General features: G+C 35.1%; 1 protein-coding gene across 2 annotated transcripts in view; it reads right to left on the bottom strand.

Moving 5' to 3' along the window:
• Positions 1-17,996, bottom strand: part of Dmd (dystrophin) — a 2,258,623-nt gene that overhangs the window by 1,432,473 nt on the left and 808,154 nt on the right. For both annotated transcript variants that reach the window (XM_057760244.1, XM_057760245.1), the window contains 2 exons: positions 6,562-6,663; positions 6,345-6,452 (listed from right to left, as the gene is read on the bottom strand). In XM_057760244.1, the coding sequence (XP_057616227.1) occupies positions 6,345-6,452; positions 6,562-6,663 (210 nt within the window). The remainder of the gene's footprint in view (positions 1-6,344; positions 6,453-6,561; positions 6,664-17,996) is intronic.

Raw genomic sequence — 17,996 nt, 5'->3', positions numbered from 1 at the left:
AGGGGAGAAGGGGAAAGTTGAGGAGAATTTGAGGGAATGGGATAGTCGAGATGGAGGAAGGACAGAAATGAGAGCAAGGAAAGAGATATCTTGATTGAGGGAGTCATTATGGGGTTAGCAAGAAACCTGGTTCTAGAAAACTTCCCAGGAATCCACAAGGACGACCCTAGCTAAAACCCTAAGCAATAGAGGAGAGGGTGCCCAAACTAGTCTTGCCTTGTATTCAGACTGATGATTATCTTAAATATCATCATAGAACCTTTGCCCAACAACAGATGGAAACAGAGGCACAGTCCCACATCAGAGCACTGGATTGAACTCTCAAGGTACAGTTGGAGAGTAGAAGGAATGAGCAAAGAGGTCATCAAGACCATGAAGGGTTCATCCACTGAAACAGTTTACCTAAGCTAATGGGAGCTCATCAACTCCAACTGGACTGGGAATGAACAAACACAGGACCAAACTAGTCCCTCTGAATGTGGTTGACAGTTGTATGACTGGGGCAGACTAAGGGGCCACTGGCAGTGGTACTGGGATTTATATCCACTGCATGTACTAGATTTGGGGATCCTATTCTCTTTGGATGTAAAACTTGCTCAGCTTAGATGTTGTAGGGAGGGCCTTGGACCTTCCACAAACCAATGCGCCTTATCCTCTATTATGATTCTATGGCAGTGGGGTGGAAGGTTATGTGGAGGCAATGAGAGGAGGGGAGGGTGTGGGAATTTGGATTAGTATTTAAAAAAAAATCTTAAAAAAGGAAAAACATTGTCATTATGTAATCAATAATTTTAACTTACATCTGTATGACAAAACTGTAAATTAAACAGAATTTGATTCAGTATATTTTAGATATGAGTTTAAAATTTTCTTTAATATTTTACTTATTCATTTCTTCATACATGTTTCTATGTATGAAGATGTGCCACCAATTGCATATGGAAGTTCAGAGGACAATTTGGAGAGATGATTTCTTTCCTTCTACTATGTAGGTCATGAGGATTAATCTTCAGGCTAGGCAGTAGCATCTTTAACTTTTAAGCCATATAACCAGCCCAAAATGTTTTTAAAAATGATTGGTGGTGGCACACACCTTTAATCCCAGCACTTGGCAGGCAGAGTCAGGCAGATTTCTGTGAGTTCAAGGCCAGCCTGGTAGACAAGAGCTAGGTCCAGCAAGGGCTCCAAAACTCCAAAGAAACCCAGTCTTGAAAAACCAAACACACACACAAAATGATTGTAGCAAAATAGTTGTTTAGGCTCAATTTCTTCTCCCTCTTTTTTTGTCGCTCTGTATTTTCAAGCCTTCTCTCTCCCTTCTCCTTGTCTTATCTCCATTGCCTTACACTTTCTGAAAGAACTCTTTCATAATTATTAGTAGTTGGAGTGAAAATAAATCTGTAGCAATACCAGATGTGTTTGATCATAAGTATTAAATTATCATTTTCTGTGTATCCTTGAGGTGAATTGTTTGATTTGTATTATTATTACACTTATCTCTCTGTATGGCCATATTTGGATTTTATATTCAGGGCCTCCTTAATTCATACTATCCTGTAATTTGCTAAGTAAACTATGATAGCCTAGAACTTGAAGTGATCTTATCACTTCTTCCCATTTGATAGTGTTACAAGCATGAGTCACCATGCCTGGCTCACAAGTTATTTTAATCTTGAATATAATGTATATATACACACACTAAATAATTATAGTTTATTTTTCTCTAAAAATAGAAGCAAGAGAAAATATATAAATAGGGAGTTAAGTCTAAGTCTGTCAATACTAAGGACATATAGATTACTTTCTGAACATTTGTTCAGGAATAGCCGAAAATCTGAATCCAATCTCAGAAGCCCACATGAAATAGAAGGAAAGAACCAACATCACAAAGTTGTTCTTTCGTCACTACATAAAGCTGTGCCACATTCATGCACATATGCATACTAACATACGTGTGTGCATATGCACACACAAGCCAATTTTTTTAGAATATTTAAGCAAAAGAAAACTCTGGAAAGCTTACACAAGGCTAGAATAATAAAAGAAAATAAACAATGCATTTTCACAAAAGCTCAGCACCTGGACCTGCCTTTAAAGCAAGCAGGAAACCAATGAAAGTAAATCAGGTTGAGGCAATAGTAAATGTAGAAAAGAGACAGATTATGCTGTTCAGTAAGATGAGAGCAGACAAGTTCTACCTGGTCAAGGTTAGAAGACGAATTGAGTTTGAAACAGGATATACAATTACAAAAGCTACAAGAAACTTTCATCCTCTTTACATCAGGAGTGTGCACACGAGTATAATGCTAGCACAATTTCTCTTATACTGAAGGGATTGAATAATGCATTTATTTTTTTTCTGCAGTGATTTATCAAAATATATAAAGCAGTCCATTCTATTCCAATCACCAGTTTCTTTACTGAAGTATGTTGGTTGATTGCAGGGTCTCTAAACTTCAGAGAATATTAGAATCATATAAAATGCTCACTGAAAGTATAGATTCCTAGCCCTTCCTTGTAGCATATACAAATCAGCACACCTGGGAAGAACCAAAGAATGTATAATTATTTTACTTTTAAGAATACAAAGTTTGAAGTGATGATGAAACCATTGACCTAAGAAACACATTTTTGAAAGCATTAATTTTGCTAAAATGATTTCATGAGAGTCATCAGAGGAGTTACTATCAGGGCACCAAATCAGTATAAAGCAGCACCTTCCACAAAGACTTTCTGAGCTTTCATATACATGGCATTCCTGTCATCTAATACAATAGCACAGGTAAATAAATGGCCTTTTGAAAACCTTATATGATATATTATTGGATATCCATATTTCCCATTGTTGTCCTTCCCTGACAAACAGCAACAGTCTCCAGAACAGATTTTTTCTTGAGATGGGCTTTACTTGGATAAGTTATACAAGCCCCAGAATTCACCTCTTAAAACCTGAGTTTCCTCTTCTCTTTTTAATATTTGGATCAGAAAAATATAGACATATATATCCATACACACACACATATATATATATATATCACAGATCTGGAAGAAATGAAATACCAAACATCCCAGATAACAACACTAACAAAAATATTCAGAAATTACACTGCTTATTGGCGATAATATTTCAAAAGAAATTATTCTGATTATAAATAAAAGAGAATTTTAGAACACTGAATCTCTACCTAGGCATGTAGTAGGAACTGGTAACAGATGGCACCTGTTTTGGGTCTCAGATTGTGACATATTTTAATGAACATTAAATTCTTATTCACTGTCTGAGTCAGCAGGGGAATTTTACCTCGGATTCTAGACCAGCTGTCAGATTTTGTTAATTGGCTTAAACTATCAAATGATAAGACTTATACAAAACATATTTTCACTTTGTTCATAGCAAAGGTGACATAATATGAATTTTAATCACATTGAGATTTTATTGAGACTTCACTAAGACAAAATTTTCATCTTCCTGAGTCTGGGCAAATCTTTTATTCACAAATGCCACATAGTAGCATATGATGGTTGGAAATGACAGTATGGAATCAGAGTCACTTTGCTTAATCATAGTCACACATCACTTACATGATATGGGGGGGGGGGGTTGAAAATAGCTTGAGAGGTCTCAACCTGAGTCTAGATGCTTTAGTGCTCCTTTGAAAGCAGCCACTAGTGGTATATAATACCTGTTATATATGGCATGCATATATTTTCCTAGACCTCAATTACCTCTTCTAAAATAATCCAAGTAGCTTATCTGAAAGAACTTTAAACATGTAATGCAAGTGAGGATACACTAACTTTATAGCATTTGGACTTTGTCACTCAGTTGCTAACAACTTAATTGATTGGTAAACCTAATCAGAGATAAAGTTACTAGCATGAAGCATTAGAATTGGTATCTATTATCATAAAAGTACACAAAATATTCTGACATATAATAGATTCTGGATATGACTGTCAAATAAATCTGTCTCAGATGTTCTGCTATTATTTGGCCTTGATACTGCTTCTTAATAAGGTGAAATCTATTGGCCTTTTGTGGAATCTGAGCAGATTTGTGACTCTCTCAACCAAGTAGAAAAGCAAAAATGCTAAATAAAGTTTTAAGTTAAGTCTCAGTTACAGAAATACTCTCTGTGTAAATTCTAACTCCCCAAAGCACTCATGCTATGATGACAGTAAACACAATAATGGCAAAGAGGGTTAGTCAGAAACCACAGATCTCAAAGCTTCCTAGCTGAGGTACAAGAAGGTATTAATGGAAGAGCACTTTCAGGTTATTCTAGTTTCAACTCATTTAGTTTCTAAGAGTCTAAATATTGAGAATCAGAGATGAATCATTCCATTCTGTACATAGTCATAGCAATTTACAAAACCCATGAATACAAGTATAAAATTCACATATCTTTAAAAAATTAAAGTTATTTGCTATATAGTAATAGTAACTCTAAGGCAAAACAAATCTTATCTTTCCAATGTTCTGAATTAAGTGTTCTACAGTCTTTCTTATACAGATTTCTCTGACTGGTACTACATAGTAACTACTTATTCAATGAATAATATGTGTGATTCATTCTGAATGTTAAGGACATGACAATAAACAAATCAGAGTACCCATATACATTGGGTTTGTCAACTTTCCACAAATTTAGACATAACCGAGAAGAGAGAATCTCTGCTGACAAAATGATTTGTTCAGGACATCATGGAGCCATGTATTGGAAGCATTTTTTGATTGCTAATTCGTGTGGGAAGTTCCACTACTAGGTGGGTGGACCTGGGTGATACAGTGAGCAGCATCTCTTCATGCCTTCTGCTTCAGTTTAGAGTACTCATATGCTCATCAGAGTACCTGACTACATTATCATAATTAGCTGTCAACAATTGATTGGCTCAATGAATCCATCTTTTGTTTCCAAAGACTAATTTTCATAAATTTCTGGCCTAAGGATACAGAGGCCATGCATTCTTTCCTCTAGAAAAGGTGCCATCTTTCCTCAGTTGACCTGTTTTTGTGAAAATGGCAGTGTACATCACACTCTCCTTTATAATATTTATTTTCCTCACTTTCTTTAGGAAAAAGGTCTCATGTATCCCAAGCTGTCCTGGAATTCTCACTATATTGTGAAGCATAAGCTTGTGATCCTACTCACCCTGCTTTACCTCCCAAGTACAGCCATTACAAGTGTGTACGAACATACTCGGTTTATGTGGTCCTGGGAACTAACAGGAATTCCTGCATGCTATGCAAGCACTTAACCAAATGAGGTGTATCCACAAACCTCTCCTGATTCTTAGTATGTCATTTTCTCTCTTCTTACATTCTTGAACTCTAGTTGTTCAATCCACTTATTAAGATTTGTCCTCTGTCCTTCACTAAATTGTACAGATTGCCCGAATTTCTACCTTTTTTATTTATTATTTCACACTACCCAGTCTCTCTGTAGCATGTTTAATTTTCCTCAATGAATTGACTACTGATGTATCAATTCCCGAGAATCTGGTGTATTTGTTGGCAACTAAGTGTTTTCATATATATGTGGCACATTCACCTTAACATATGTGAATCTAAGTTGTCGTTCTTTTCATTCAGGTACTTTCTCCTACACTCTCCTATTTGGTTACCTTGCTAGATTCCAGTCTCCAAATTGAGAAGTTTGTGCACTATTTTACACTATTTGATTTTTATTGCTCAAACTATTGCTCAACCTTATAGATGAAACAATAAATATGCTATGGTTTTTTATGTATTACTCTGAGGATTACCTTTAAGTCTATCACTTTTAAAATATGTTGTTTAAAATTTATAAGGAAAGCAAACAAATGCTTCATAGTGCTGCTTTAAATCTACCTGAAGTTTTCCTCTGGGTATGCCTATAAAAATTCTTTTGCTTAAAAATAATTTTAAAGTATATCTATAACTTTTACAAGTTTAAGAAATGTATAAATAACCAAGCAGTGATGGTACAAGACATTAATCCAAGCACTTGGAAGGCAGGTGGCTCTCTGTGAGTTCGAGGACAGTCTGCTCTATAGAGTGAGTTCCAGGACAGCTAGGTCTGTTACAGAGAGATCCAAATCTTGATGAAAAAAGGAAAGGAAGAAAGAAAGAAAGAAAGAAAGAAAGAAAGAAAGAGAGAGAGGGAGGGAGGGAGGGAGGGAGGGAGGGAGGGAGGGAGGGAGGGAGGGAAGGAGGAAGAAAAGCACATATAACAACTGTGAATAATCTGTAAAGTAAGCATAACAATGACTAAGTGATTTAAGACAAAATAGAATGGACAGTGTTCCAAAATAATAATTATATTATTGTGTTTTTAAAATGTTTGAAAGCAAAATATACCTACAGATATTTTTTGGAGACTTGATACCATTTCATTTTGATCCTTAAAGCCACTTGTTTGAACCTTCTTCATTGCATCCTCTTTTTCTGAAAGCCATGTACCAAAACGGCACTGAAAAGCATCAAAGAAGAACTATTTAAAGTAGATACTTTTGTTACTTGTCCAATTTAACACCCTTTCAGCTTCATGACAGCCCCAATTTTCTCCTACAGAAACGCACCTGTTCTTCAGTAAAACGTTGCCATTTTAGAAGAATATCTTGTAAAAGAACCCAGCGCTCTTCAGTCCACTTGCAGATATTTGCCCATCGATCGCCCAGTACCTGCAGATGGGGAAACAATCACATTATCAAACAATTGCCCCACAACCTCATTTCAAATGGCATAAGTGCTTTTCCATAGTATCCTATTATGAATGGCATGTAAAGAATAGTTTTCCTGTTTCTACTCATAATTAAGTAAGCAATGTGCCTTTTATACACTTTCAGACAACTTCACTCTTTCTTCTACATTCCATTTAAAAGCAGGGATATTTTAATGCAATCTAAAGTAGTTAGCCAACCATTTTTTGAATGTCTCTGTAAGTGTAAAATAGAAAAGATGAAATGGAGAATCATAAAGGATCAATACACAATATAAAATGTACTAAAATATTACACTAACCCCCATATGGGTGTACAAATCTTATGTGTCAATAGAAGAAGACAGGAAAGATCTTTCCAATGATAACATCAAAATAAATGTTTCTTTTAGACCTGAAAATATACCCTTTAAAGTAAACATCTAAATATTAGATACAAAGCAAAAATAAAAAATCTTATTTTTATAATGTATCAGTAATTGAAATTGCCTAAGAAAATTGTTATTCATTTTTTTCAAGGATTGATGGTTTATATTATCTTGATTATTACAAAATTCTTAATTATTATTAGAAAAGTATCAAATTTTTGTCTGTTAATTACAACAGTGAGAAAATACCTCTGTTCTATGAGAAAATATGCCATGTAATGTCAGTTATGTCTATGTATATACACTATTTTTATATATAACATAAACCAAAATCATTGACAATATTTTGAATTAGAGAATAAATATTATAACAAATTCTATGCTATAAAATTTTGTCATTTACCTTAAGGACTTCAGAAACTAAAGTTTTCAACCTTTTACTTTTTTCATATAGATAATGTTTTCTGATAGCTACTGAATCACTAAAGCTAGACATATGACAAAATATGTTATATTTTATATAAAATCACTGTAATTGAAAGTATAATTCCTCTTTTGAAATATTGTAACTAATATGTATAGAAATTAGAGTGTTTCCTTTGTAACTTTTAAATACTTACACAATGTGCTTTTTTATTATTTCACTCATTCTTGCATCTTTCATTCAAAAGATTTCCATATTTTGAAATGATAACTCATCACAATTTCTGCTTTTTTGCATCAATTTACTCACTTTATAAATATTGATGCTTGATACTCAATTTCATATGGACAAACAAAAAAAAAGGATAGCCAAAACAATTTTGTCCAAAAAAGGAACTAGGGGAGGCAGTACAATCCCTGACTTCAAACTTTACTACAGAGCTGTATCACTGAAAAAATGCCCAGGTATTGGCTTAAAAACAGATGGGACTACAAAGGGAACTGAATTGAAGACCTGAATATCAATCCACACACCTACAAACACATAATTTTTGACAAAGAAGCAAAAGATATAAAATGAAAAACAGAAAGCATATTCAACAAATGGTGTTAGCATAACTGGATATCAATATGTAGAATAATGAAAATAGATCTACCGCCATGCACAAAACTCAAGTTGAAATGGATCAAAGATCTCAACATAAAACCAACCACACTGAACCTCACAGAAGGGAAAGTGGGAAGCACACTTGAACGCATTGGCACAGGAGACCACTTCCTAAATATAACCCCAGTAGTACAGACACTGAGAGAAACAATTAATAAATGTGACCTCCTGAAACTGAGAAGCTTCTGTAAAGCAAAGGATATTGTCAACCAGACAAAATGACAGCCTACAGAGTGGCAAAAAATCTTCACCAACCCCACATCTGACAGAAGGCTGATCTCCAAATATACAAAGAACTCAAGACATTGGTTATCAAAAGAACAAGTAATCCAATAAAAAATGGGGTACAGATCTAAACAGAGAAATCTCAACAGAGGAATCTAAAATGGCTGAAAGACACTTAAGAAATGCTCAACATCCTTAGTCATCAGAGTGCAAATCAAAACAACTCTGAGATTCCATCGTACACCTGTAAGAATGGCCAAGATCAAAAAAACACTGATGACAACTTATGCTGGAGATTATATGGGGTAAAGGCTTTCATCATTTATAGTCTACAAATTTTGGATATATTTCAAAAATGTAAGAAATACATGTTATACAATTTGTTATACCTTTTGTGGATTCTTAAACACTGATAATTAAATACTCTTTTAGGTACCTAACTGAACTATTTATGATAACTATTTTAAGAACATCATTTAAAGTACTATTTGTGTGCAAATAATGCTTGAATTGATAATTACTTCTGTAGGTTTGATTTCTCCCCCACGTCACTTAGAGTTTATAAGTTCCTGTTTACTTCTTCGTCAGTCATGCTTGTATTCATTTTTTATTGAGAATCTAATGCACCAAATATAACCCCAAAAAGATAGGCACTGAATTATTCCTCCAAATTTTGTTGAAGCATTATACTCTACCATTAGCTTAAGATCTGTCACGACTTGTCAAGACCTCATTTAAAGTAGAGATTAATTTAAAAATGAATCTACATGGGTTGACTCTGAATCACTTTTACTTATGTCCTCAAAAATGGTATTCTGCAAAAAAGATCATGCATGTGCACAGAGAACAAAGACCATATAAAGACACAAGAATATGGCAGTCCCCTGAAATTCAGGCTTATAAGACTTTCCCAATATACTTCGTCTTAGACTTCTTGCATACTGAACAATAAAAAATGCATTAACTATATTAAAATAACCTCTGAGATATTTTCTATTATGGATTCTTCCCAAACTAACATAAAAATTATATGATATATAGTGATTTTCTTCACAAGAAATATACAGCTAAATCATTTAAACTCTTTTTTGATCAAATAGTACAGACAGGAAGATGATTTTTTTTTTAAAATAACAACTGCCTAAGTATTGAAACAGTCTGTAGAGGAAAATGGCATATATTGCTTAAGTGTTTCTCCAATGTCCAATAAGTGTAAGAATCCCTTAAGGTTTTAGAAATAATGCATGTGACAGGGTTTCTAGATAAATATTGTAAACATTTAACATAAATGCAAAAGCGGTGAATAACAACATCTCAGGAAATGAGAAAAAAATAAGTTATATTTGTATTCTCATTTAAACTTAGCCATGGTAAGATTAAAGGTCAGTTCCCTTACCCTAACACATTTTCATGAACTAAATCATAACTCTGTTGTTAGCTATGTTCAAATTCACATTTGGGAAGACTTTTCCCTTCTCATTTCATTCACATCTTACACTGTACTCCGTATCAAGAACATATGTTGTCTGTATCCCTTTGTTTAATTGAGTTGCTTTTTCAAAGCACATGTGAAAAATGGCCAACATAAGAAGATTTGGGTAAGTGAAAGTGACAGGAATTTGACAAGCCTGGGAGGTAAAACTTAAGCCCAGCAATCCTTGAAGTTAAGAATGTCTGTGACAGAATGAGAATGCTAAATCGTGCCGGATGTGTTTGGCACTAAGAAATAAAGTGATGCCAGGAATATGCCTACTAAGAAGACATGTGCCATAGACCACACAATGGAGCCGTAACAAAGGAGTGGGCTTCATAAAAGAGGGAGGGCAGTAAGCAGCCTGTCTCTTTTTATTTCCTTCAATACTCGATAATACACACCCAGGTAAATGAATTGTTTGTGTAACAGGCCTTCTCAAAACTAACTTCTTTTTTCTTGAGTTCCAATTTTCACTTTTAAAGTAACCAAGTCCATCTGGTTCTTTCATGAATGTGTTCATTCAACAGAATATTCAACATAAAAGATATATATGGGGGACCTCTGAGTGCCAGCCTCAGTGTCCCCTCAGGGTCCAGAAGAAGACTTACAGCAAGCGCTGGACTTAGATCTGAGGGCGAAATGAATTCTCCAAGTTTCTTTATTCTCCCCCTGCTGTTTTTTATATGTTTTGTAAAGTTTCCAGTTTACACATACATATAAAACAAAAGAAATTCTCTGAACTCGGACATCCCTTTAACTTTGAAGGTCCCAATGAGATCTATATGAAAGACTCCTTTCCTGACTGCATGTCCTGACAAATTGAAGAGAGTTGCAGGGAGGTGGCTTTTAATGTATCTCAGAAAACAAAGCAGAGATTAGACTGTGAGAACCAAGGCTATTGACTCTATGACTAAATTTCCCCATGGAGGTCCCTCAGAGTGTGGAGGATGACCCAGTATAGCAGTACATGGGAAATAATTGTGCCCAACAATCCATACTCTCCTGAATCTTGTACCAAGGAAGCACGCTTATGGCTTCACAAGAGACCTACTGTGAAAATCAGCCAATATGCAAAAGGAGGTAGACCTAGCACCTTGCGAACTGGATTTGCCTCCATCAGAATACATTCATTTTGGTGGGTCAGCCTTCTGCCTTATCAGCTGAAATCTCACTGCAGAATTCCTGTGGACCACAGCAGATATAGCTTCAAATTTGTGCTAATCTATAGTTTAGAGAGGTTGAATCTTGAGACTTTCACATTTTTGAGTTTTCCATATTACGTTTTTAGCAAAATATTGACTACATTTAACTACATATTTTATCTAACTCACTTAACAAGACTTTTAAGCATAATATTATAAACCAGTCTAAGACATGTTTGACATTGTAACTGAACATTGGTTTAATCACGTAGAAAATCAGAAAATACTTACATTTTTAGATAAAGACTGTGTAGTACTTTTTTGTACTTTTGTACTTTTTTGTGGTATTTTTTTTTTTTTTTTTTTTTTTTTTTTGGTTTTTCGAGACAGGGTTTCTCTGTAGCTTTGGAACCTGTCCTGGAACTCCCTTTGTAGACCAGGCTGGCCTCGAACTCACAGAGATTCGCCTGCCTCTGCCTCCCGAGTGCTGGGATTAAAGGCGTGCGCCACCACCGCCCGGCTTTGTGGTACTTTTTTAAAGAGGTAAATATAACTGATGTGTTGATGAAATTTTGCCTCAGTGACTGGACTGAAATTGTAATGACAGAAGCATGCTCTTTGTTTACCATTCCATTAAGTTCTACATATTATTTTCTTTATGAGTTTTAAGAAATATCAATGAGTAGATGCAGAAAGGCCATTTGATCATTCTTGTTGCTGTTATTGTTTGCATGGTGTTAGTTAACGTTATTTGGCAGCATAGCAAACTGTTCTGTAGTCTCCAGCTCCCTCAGGTCTAGGCAACATTGACAGTAGAAAGGAAAGAACATTCTATCATGTAAACTTCTTTGCAACATCCATCACATTCCCAGTGATTCCTCGCAGGAAGATATTTTACTGCTCCTTATGACTGGGAACTATAAAGTAGACAGATTCCCTAACTTTCCGGTTAATATCTCAGAGATGAATATCATCCGTGTTATTGAAAACCTTGATTATTGTCTTACAAATCTTTCTCCTTTACTAAGTAACTATTTTATCAGTAATTTGAGATAAATCTGAAGGACTCAAGAAGCAAATGATTTATCAAAAAATGGCAATCTTACCAAAAGTGATCTACAAATTCAATGCAATCCCATCAAAATCCCAACAAAGTTCTTCACAGACCTCAAAAGAACAATACTCAAGTTCATAAGGAAAAACCAAAAAACCCAGGATAGGTCAAACAATCCTGTACAATAAAGGAACATATGAAGGCATCACCTTCCCTGAGACCATCTTTGACTTTAAGCTCTACTGTAGAGCTAGAGTAATAAAAACAGCTTGGTATTGGCATAAAACAGACAAAAGGATCAATGGAATTGGATCAAATACCCTGACATAAGCCCACATACCTATGAACACTTGATTTTTGACAAAAAATTCAAAAATATGCAGTGAAAAAAAGAAAGCATCTTCAACAAATGGTGCTGGTATAACTGGATGTCAGTACATAGAAGATGCAAATAAATCAATATCTATTGCTCTGCGCAAAACTCAAGTCCAAGTGGCTCAAAGAACTCAACATAAATCCAGTTACACTGAAGCAGATAGGAGAGAAAGTGGGAAATAGCCTTGAACGCATTAGCACAGGAGACTAGTTCTTGAATATATTGCCAGTAGCACAGATACTGAAAACAACAATTAATAAATGGGACCTCCTGAAACTGAAAAGCTTCTGTATTTCAAATGACACTGTCAATAAGACAAAATGGCAGTCTACAGAGTGGGAAAAGATTTCACTAACCCCATATTTGACAGAGGACTGATATCCAAAATATATAAATAACTCAGGAAACTACACATCGAAATACCAAATAATCCTATTAAAAATGGGGTACAGACTTAAACAGATAATTCTTAACAGAGGAATCTTGAATGTCTGAGATGCACTTAAAGAAATGTTCAACACCCTTAATTATCAGGAAAATGCAAATCAAAATGACTCTGAGATATCATCTTACACCTGTCAGAATGGCCAAGATAAAAAAAAAAAAAAAACCGCTAATGACACCCTATGTTGGAGAGGATGTTGAGTAAGAGGAACACTCTTCTACTACTGGTGAGAGTGAAAACTTTTACAACCACTTTGGAAATAAGTATGGCAATTTCTCAGAAAATCAGAAATCAATCTACCTCAAGACCCAGTGATACCATTCTTGGGTCTATGCCCAAAGGATGTTCAAACATGCCATAAGGACACTTGCTCAACTATGCTCATAGCAGCATTATTTGTAATAGCCAGAACCTGGAAACAACTGAGATGCCCCTCAACCAAAGAATGAAAACCTGGTATGTCTACACAATATAATATTACTCAGTGGAAAAAATAATGACCTCATAAAAATTGCAGGTAAAGGGATGGAACTAAAAAAAATCATCCTGAGTAACATAATAAGACCCAGAAAGACAAGTATGGTAAGTACTCACTCATAAATGGATATTGCATGTAAAACAAAAGATAACCAAACTTTAACCCTCAGGCCCAGAGAAGCTCAGTAAAAAGAGGACCCTACAAAGAAGAAATAAAGGAGACATAATGGGTAAATTGGGAGGGAAGAGTAAAAGGGGAGAGAATGAGGGATAAGAGCATGGGGGATCAGGATGGTTGAGTTGGGGGTAGAAAGGATGGGTAGAGTAATGAAAGAGATGTTTTGATACAGGGGCAATTATGGGGTTAGGAAGAAACCTGGTGCTAGGGAAACTACCAGGAATCCACAAGGATGACCACAGTTAAGACTCCTAGCAGTAGGGGAGAGTATGCCTGAACTGTCTTTGGTTGTAATCAGATTGGTGACTATCCTAATAGCCATCATGAAGCCTTCATCTAGTACCTTATGGAATTAGATGTAGATGTTCACAGGCAAGCACTGGACCGAGTTTCAGGAGTCAAGTGGAAGAGAGGGCAAAGGGATTATATGAGTAAGAGAGACAAAATCTGGACAGGAAAAGCCACAGAGACAGCTGACCTCAGCTTGTGGGAGCTCATGGACTCTAGACGGACAGTTAAGGAGTCAGCATGGGACCAACCTAGGTCCTCTGCGTCTGGGTGACAGTTGTGCATCTTGGTCTTTTATGGGGCCCCCTAGCATTGAGACCATGACCTGTCCCTGATGCATGAGCTCACTCTTTGGAACCTATTCCCTATGATGGAATGCCTTGTTCAGTCTTGATGCTGGTGGGAGGCTCTTCGTTTTGCTTCAAGTTTATATGCCATATTTTGTTGGTTCCCATGAGAGGCCTAACCCCATCTGAATGGTGACAAAGGAGTGGATGTGGGGGTGAGAAGGGAGGTGGGGAGAGGAAACTGGAAGAGAGGAGAGAGGGAGTATTATGCTTGGTATGTAAGATAAATAAAAAAATGACAAAAAGACATACATTATTAAAATAGTAGTAGTTGAGGCTTTTCCTGGAGTGAATAATGTCCACATTAGATTGTTAAGTTATGAATAAACAACAAGCCCTGTGAAAAAGAAGGAGGAGAAGAGGCTGGAGAGATGGCTCAGTTGTTAAAAGCACTGGCTGCTCTTCCAGCAGTCCTAAGTTCAAGTCCTAGCAACCACATAGTGGCTCACAACCATCTGTAATAAGATCTGGCATCCCATCTGGCCTGCAGGTGTACATGCAGGTAGAATGCTGTATATATAATAAATAAATAAATCTTTAAAAAAAAAAGAGGCTGGGAATGCCAGTGCATGCCTTTAATCCCGGCACTCAGGAGGCAGAGGTAGGTAGATATCTGTGAGTTCAAGAGCATCCTGGTCTACAAGAGCTAGCTAGTTCCAGGACAGGCACAAAAGCTATACAGACTTTGAGTTGAAAAACTAAAAAACAAAGAAATATAAAGGAGAAAGAAGCAAATTATTTATGGTGGTGGTTCTCAACCTTCCTAATGACGCTGATGTTTAACACAGTTCATCATGTTGTGGTCACCACCCCCAACCATAAAATTTTGTTGCTATGCCATGATTGTAATTTTGCTACTGTTATGAATCATGATGTAAATATACGACATGCAGGATATCAGATATGTGAGTCCCAGTGAAAGGACCATTCAACTCCCAAATGAAATGTACCTCATATCTTGAGTATCACTGTTTTATGTGCCATTCTGCCCTATCAACTTCAGAAAATAGACTGTGTGCCCTTCTATATATGTGTTGCTTTTATTGAATAATGAATAAAGTAGCTTTGGCCAGTGCCTTAGCAGAGTAAAATCAGATGGGAAATTCCAACAGGGAGATAGAGATAGAAAGAGAGAGAGAGTAGGCAGAGTCAAATAAATGCCATGTAGCTGCTGAAGTAGAAGGAGGCCCCTGAAACTTTTCCAGTAAGCTACAGTCTTGTGGCGATACTCAGATTAATATAAATAGGTTAAGTTATAAGAGTTAGGTAGAAATACACCTAAGTTATTGGACAAGCGATGTTGATTAATATAGTTTCTGTGTGATTATTTGGGTATGGGCAGTTGGGAAATGAATAAGCACTCTCAGTCTACAATTAATAATACAGAAAAAAATTGAAAGTAGCAATGTGAGCAACCCTAATCTTCAATTATAGATAGTATAAGAATAGTTGTGCTTGCCCAATTCAGTAACACCTGTTGGGGATTCAATCATGGCATGAACTCTGTCTTTTTACTGCGTCCCTAGTAAAAAAGCAGGCAACAGGATCCGTCCTGGTAATCTCAAATCCGTCTTATTTTTAAGTTCAGACAGGGCTGCATATATGAAAGTACTCTGAGATTTGTGATGAATTATTGAGATGACAGTGATTGGTGAGGATTTGCAGTTCAGATGACAGAAATTAAGCCTTTTGCCAAATGCAAAAATTCTGAAATGCTACAAAATAGTAATTGAAGACACATCAAACGTGTCTGTGGGAAATAAAATTATAATTTTTTTCATATTTTATTTGGTGCCCATAAAATATAAAATTCACAAAAGAGCTGAAATACCTTTTGCTTTTCCATTTAAAACAGGACTGTGCTTCAATATATATTGTATTTGAAAGGAATTATAAACAGCAGATAACTCCTGTGCTTCATTTTAAATATTGTCCTTGAAATAGTCTGCATCCTATAGGAAATTACTCATTTTTTATCTTTTAAAATCTTAAATTCATGATCTTCCTGTCTTGGTGTCTCAATACTGAGATTATAAATGTATGCTACCACTTATGAAAAATCACAAATTTCTATATATGTACTAAATAAAATGAATTAAATAAGAGTGAGAGAATGGAGGATTGATGAAGATAAGATAAATTTAAAGTTCATGGTAAAAAAAAAAAAAACAGATTTTTGATTTCTCTTAAGGTCAACATGAAGGTAAATAAATAGTCCAAGAACTACTAAATCAACAGCAATTGCCAGAGAGGCTAGAAATTTCACCCTTTACTTTATTTCTCAATATCATATATTAAATAACAAATAATTATAAAGTATTATTTGGGCCAAATACAACATTAAATGACTATTCTGTCATTTGGGTAGACTGCTAAAAATATATAATATGGAAACTGCTTAAACTTAAATGTAAATAAAAAGCCTGGAAAGTGGAACTATAAAAGAAAATTAAAATAAAATAGAAACTGTATGCCTACTACTACAGTAAACCTTTTATTTGGCACTTTACCACCTGTACATTGCAACTACAAGGCAACTACAACTCATCCTTACATTGCCAGTTACTTAAATACAATTAGCATGTTTCAGAAAAAACATTACTTTCTGACTCAGTATTATTATTGCTGTGGTGAAACAACATGACCAAAGTAACTTGGAGAGGAAATGGATTATTTGTCTTACTCTTCTACATAACTGTTCATCATTGAAGGAATTCAGGTCAGGCACTCAAGCAGAACAGAAAGCTAGAAGCATGAGTTGATTCAGAATACATGAAGGAGTGCTGCTATTATTGGCTAGCTCCTCGCAGTTCGCTCAGCCTGCTTTCTTTTAGAATCCAGGGCATTCCCCACAAATGTCTGGGCCCTCCCACATCAATCACTAATTAAGAAAATTCCCTACAGGCTTTCGTGAAGCCTGATCTTATGGAAGCACTTTCTTGATTGAGGTTTTCTCCTCTCAGTTGACTAGATTGTGTCCAGTTGACATAAAAGTAGATAGCACACTTTTACGAACAGGAGAAAATGTTAATCATATATGAATAAACTATACTACTCTGTGAAAGATTTGTATACCTCAGCCACATTTAAGTTCTGTCAGATTTGTATACCTCAGCCACATTTAAGTTCTGTCATCAAACAAGTTATTTCTATCACAAAAAATATACAAATGTATTCTGCTATATTAATACAATAATTTCCACAAACAATTTTGTAAATAAAGTATCTTAGAATAGTAAAGGTCACAAACACCTAAAACAAACCTACAGATTAGTAACCTTACTTGTGACTCCTAAAAGGAGGACTCACTATTCAATAAGGCAAGTAAAACTGATAACATGAATAACGATTGGAAGGAGAGAAATAGAACAGGCACCACTTACAAACAGCCTATTTACATATATACAGTTTCTATACACTACCCAAATTAATAAGCAAACTTATCATAATCTCTCAGTGCAAATCCTACAAACAAAACTTAATTTTATTCCTCCAAATCAGAAAAAGCAAACTGAAAATGAAATATTTCAAGCATATTACCTACAACAACAAAAATAGCACAATCTTTAGATAACATCTTATAAAATTACAAGACATTCTAACTTGGGAACTTATAAAAAGTATGGGAACTTATAAAAAGTATTAAAGAGAAATAAAAAATTCTAAACATATGAAATTTATTCCATATTGATAAACTGAAAAATATGTTAATAAACTATTCTTTACAAATTCCCTTGTAATTTTCATATAAAAAGTTTGAACTGCCACATAATTTTATTTTATTTTATTTTATTTTCATTTTTTTTATTCTTTTTAATTAAAATTTCCAAC

The sequence above is a fragment of the Chionomys nivalis genome, chromosome X (genome assembly GCF_950005125.1).
Source record: "Chionomys nivalis chromosome X, mChiNiv1.1, whole genome shotgun sequence".
Lineage (NCBI taxonomy): Eukaryota > Metazoa > Chordata > Mammalia > Rodentia > Cricetidae > Chionomys > Chionomys nivalis.
Note: the sequence above shows the minus strand (reverse complement) of the source record. Positions and strands in the feature narration are given on the sequence as shown.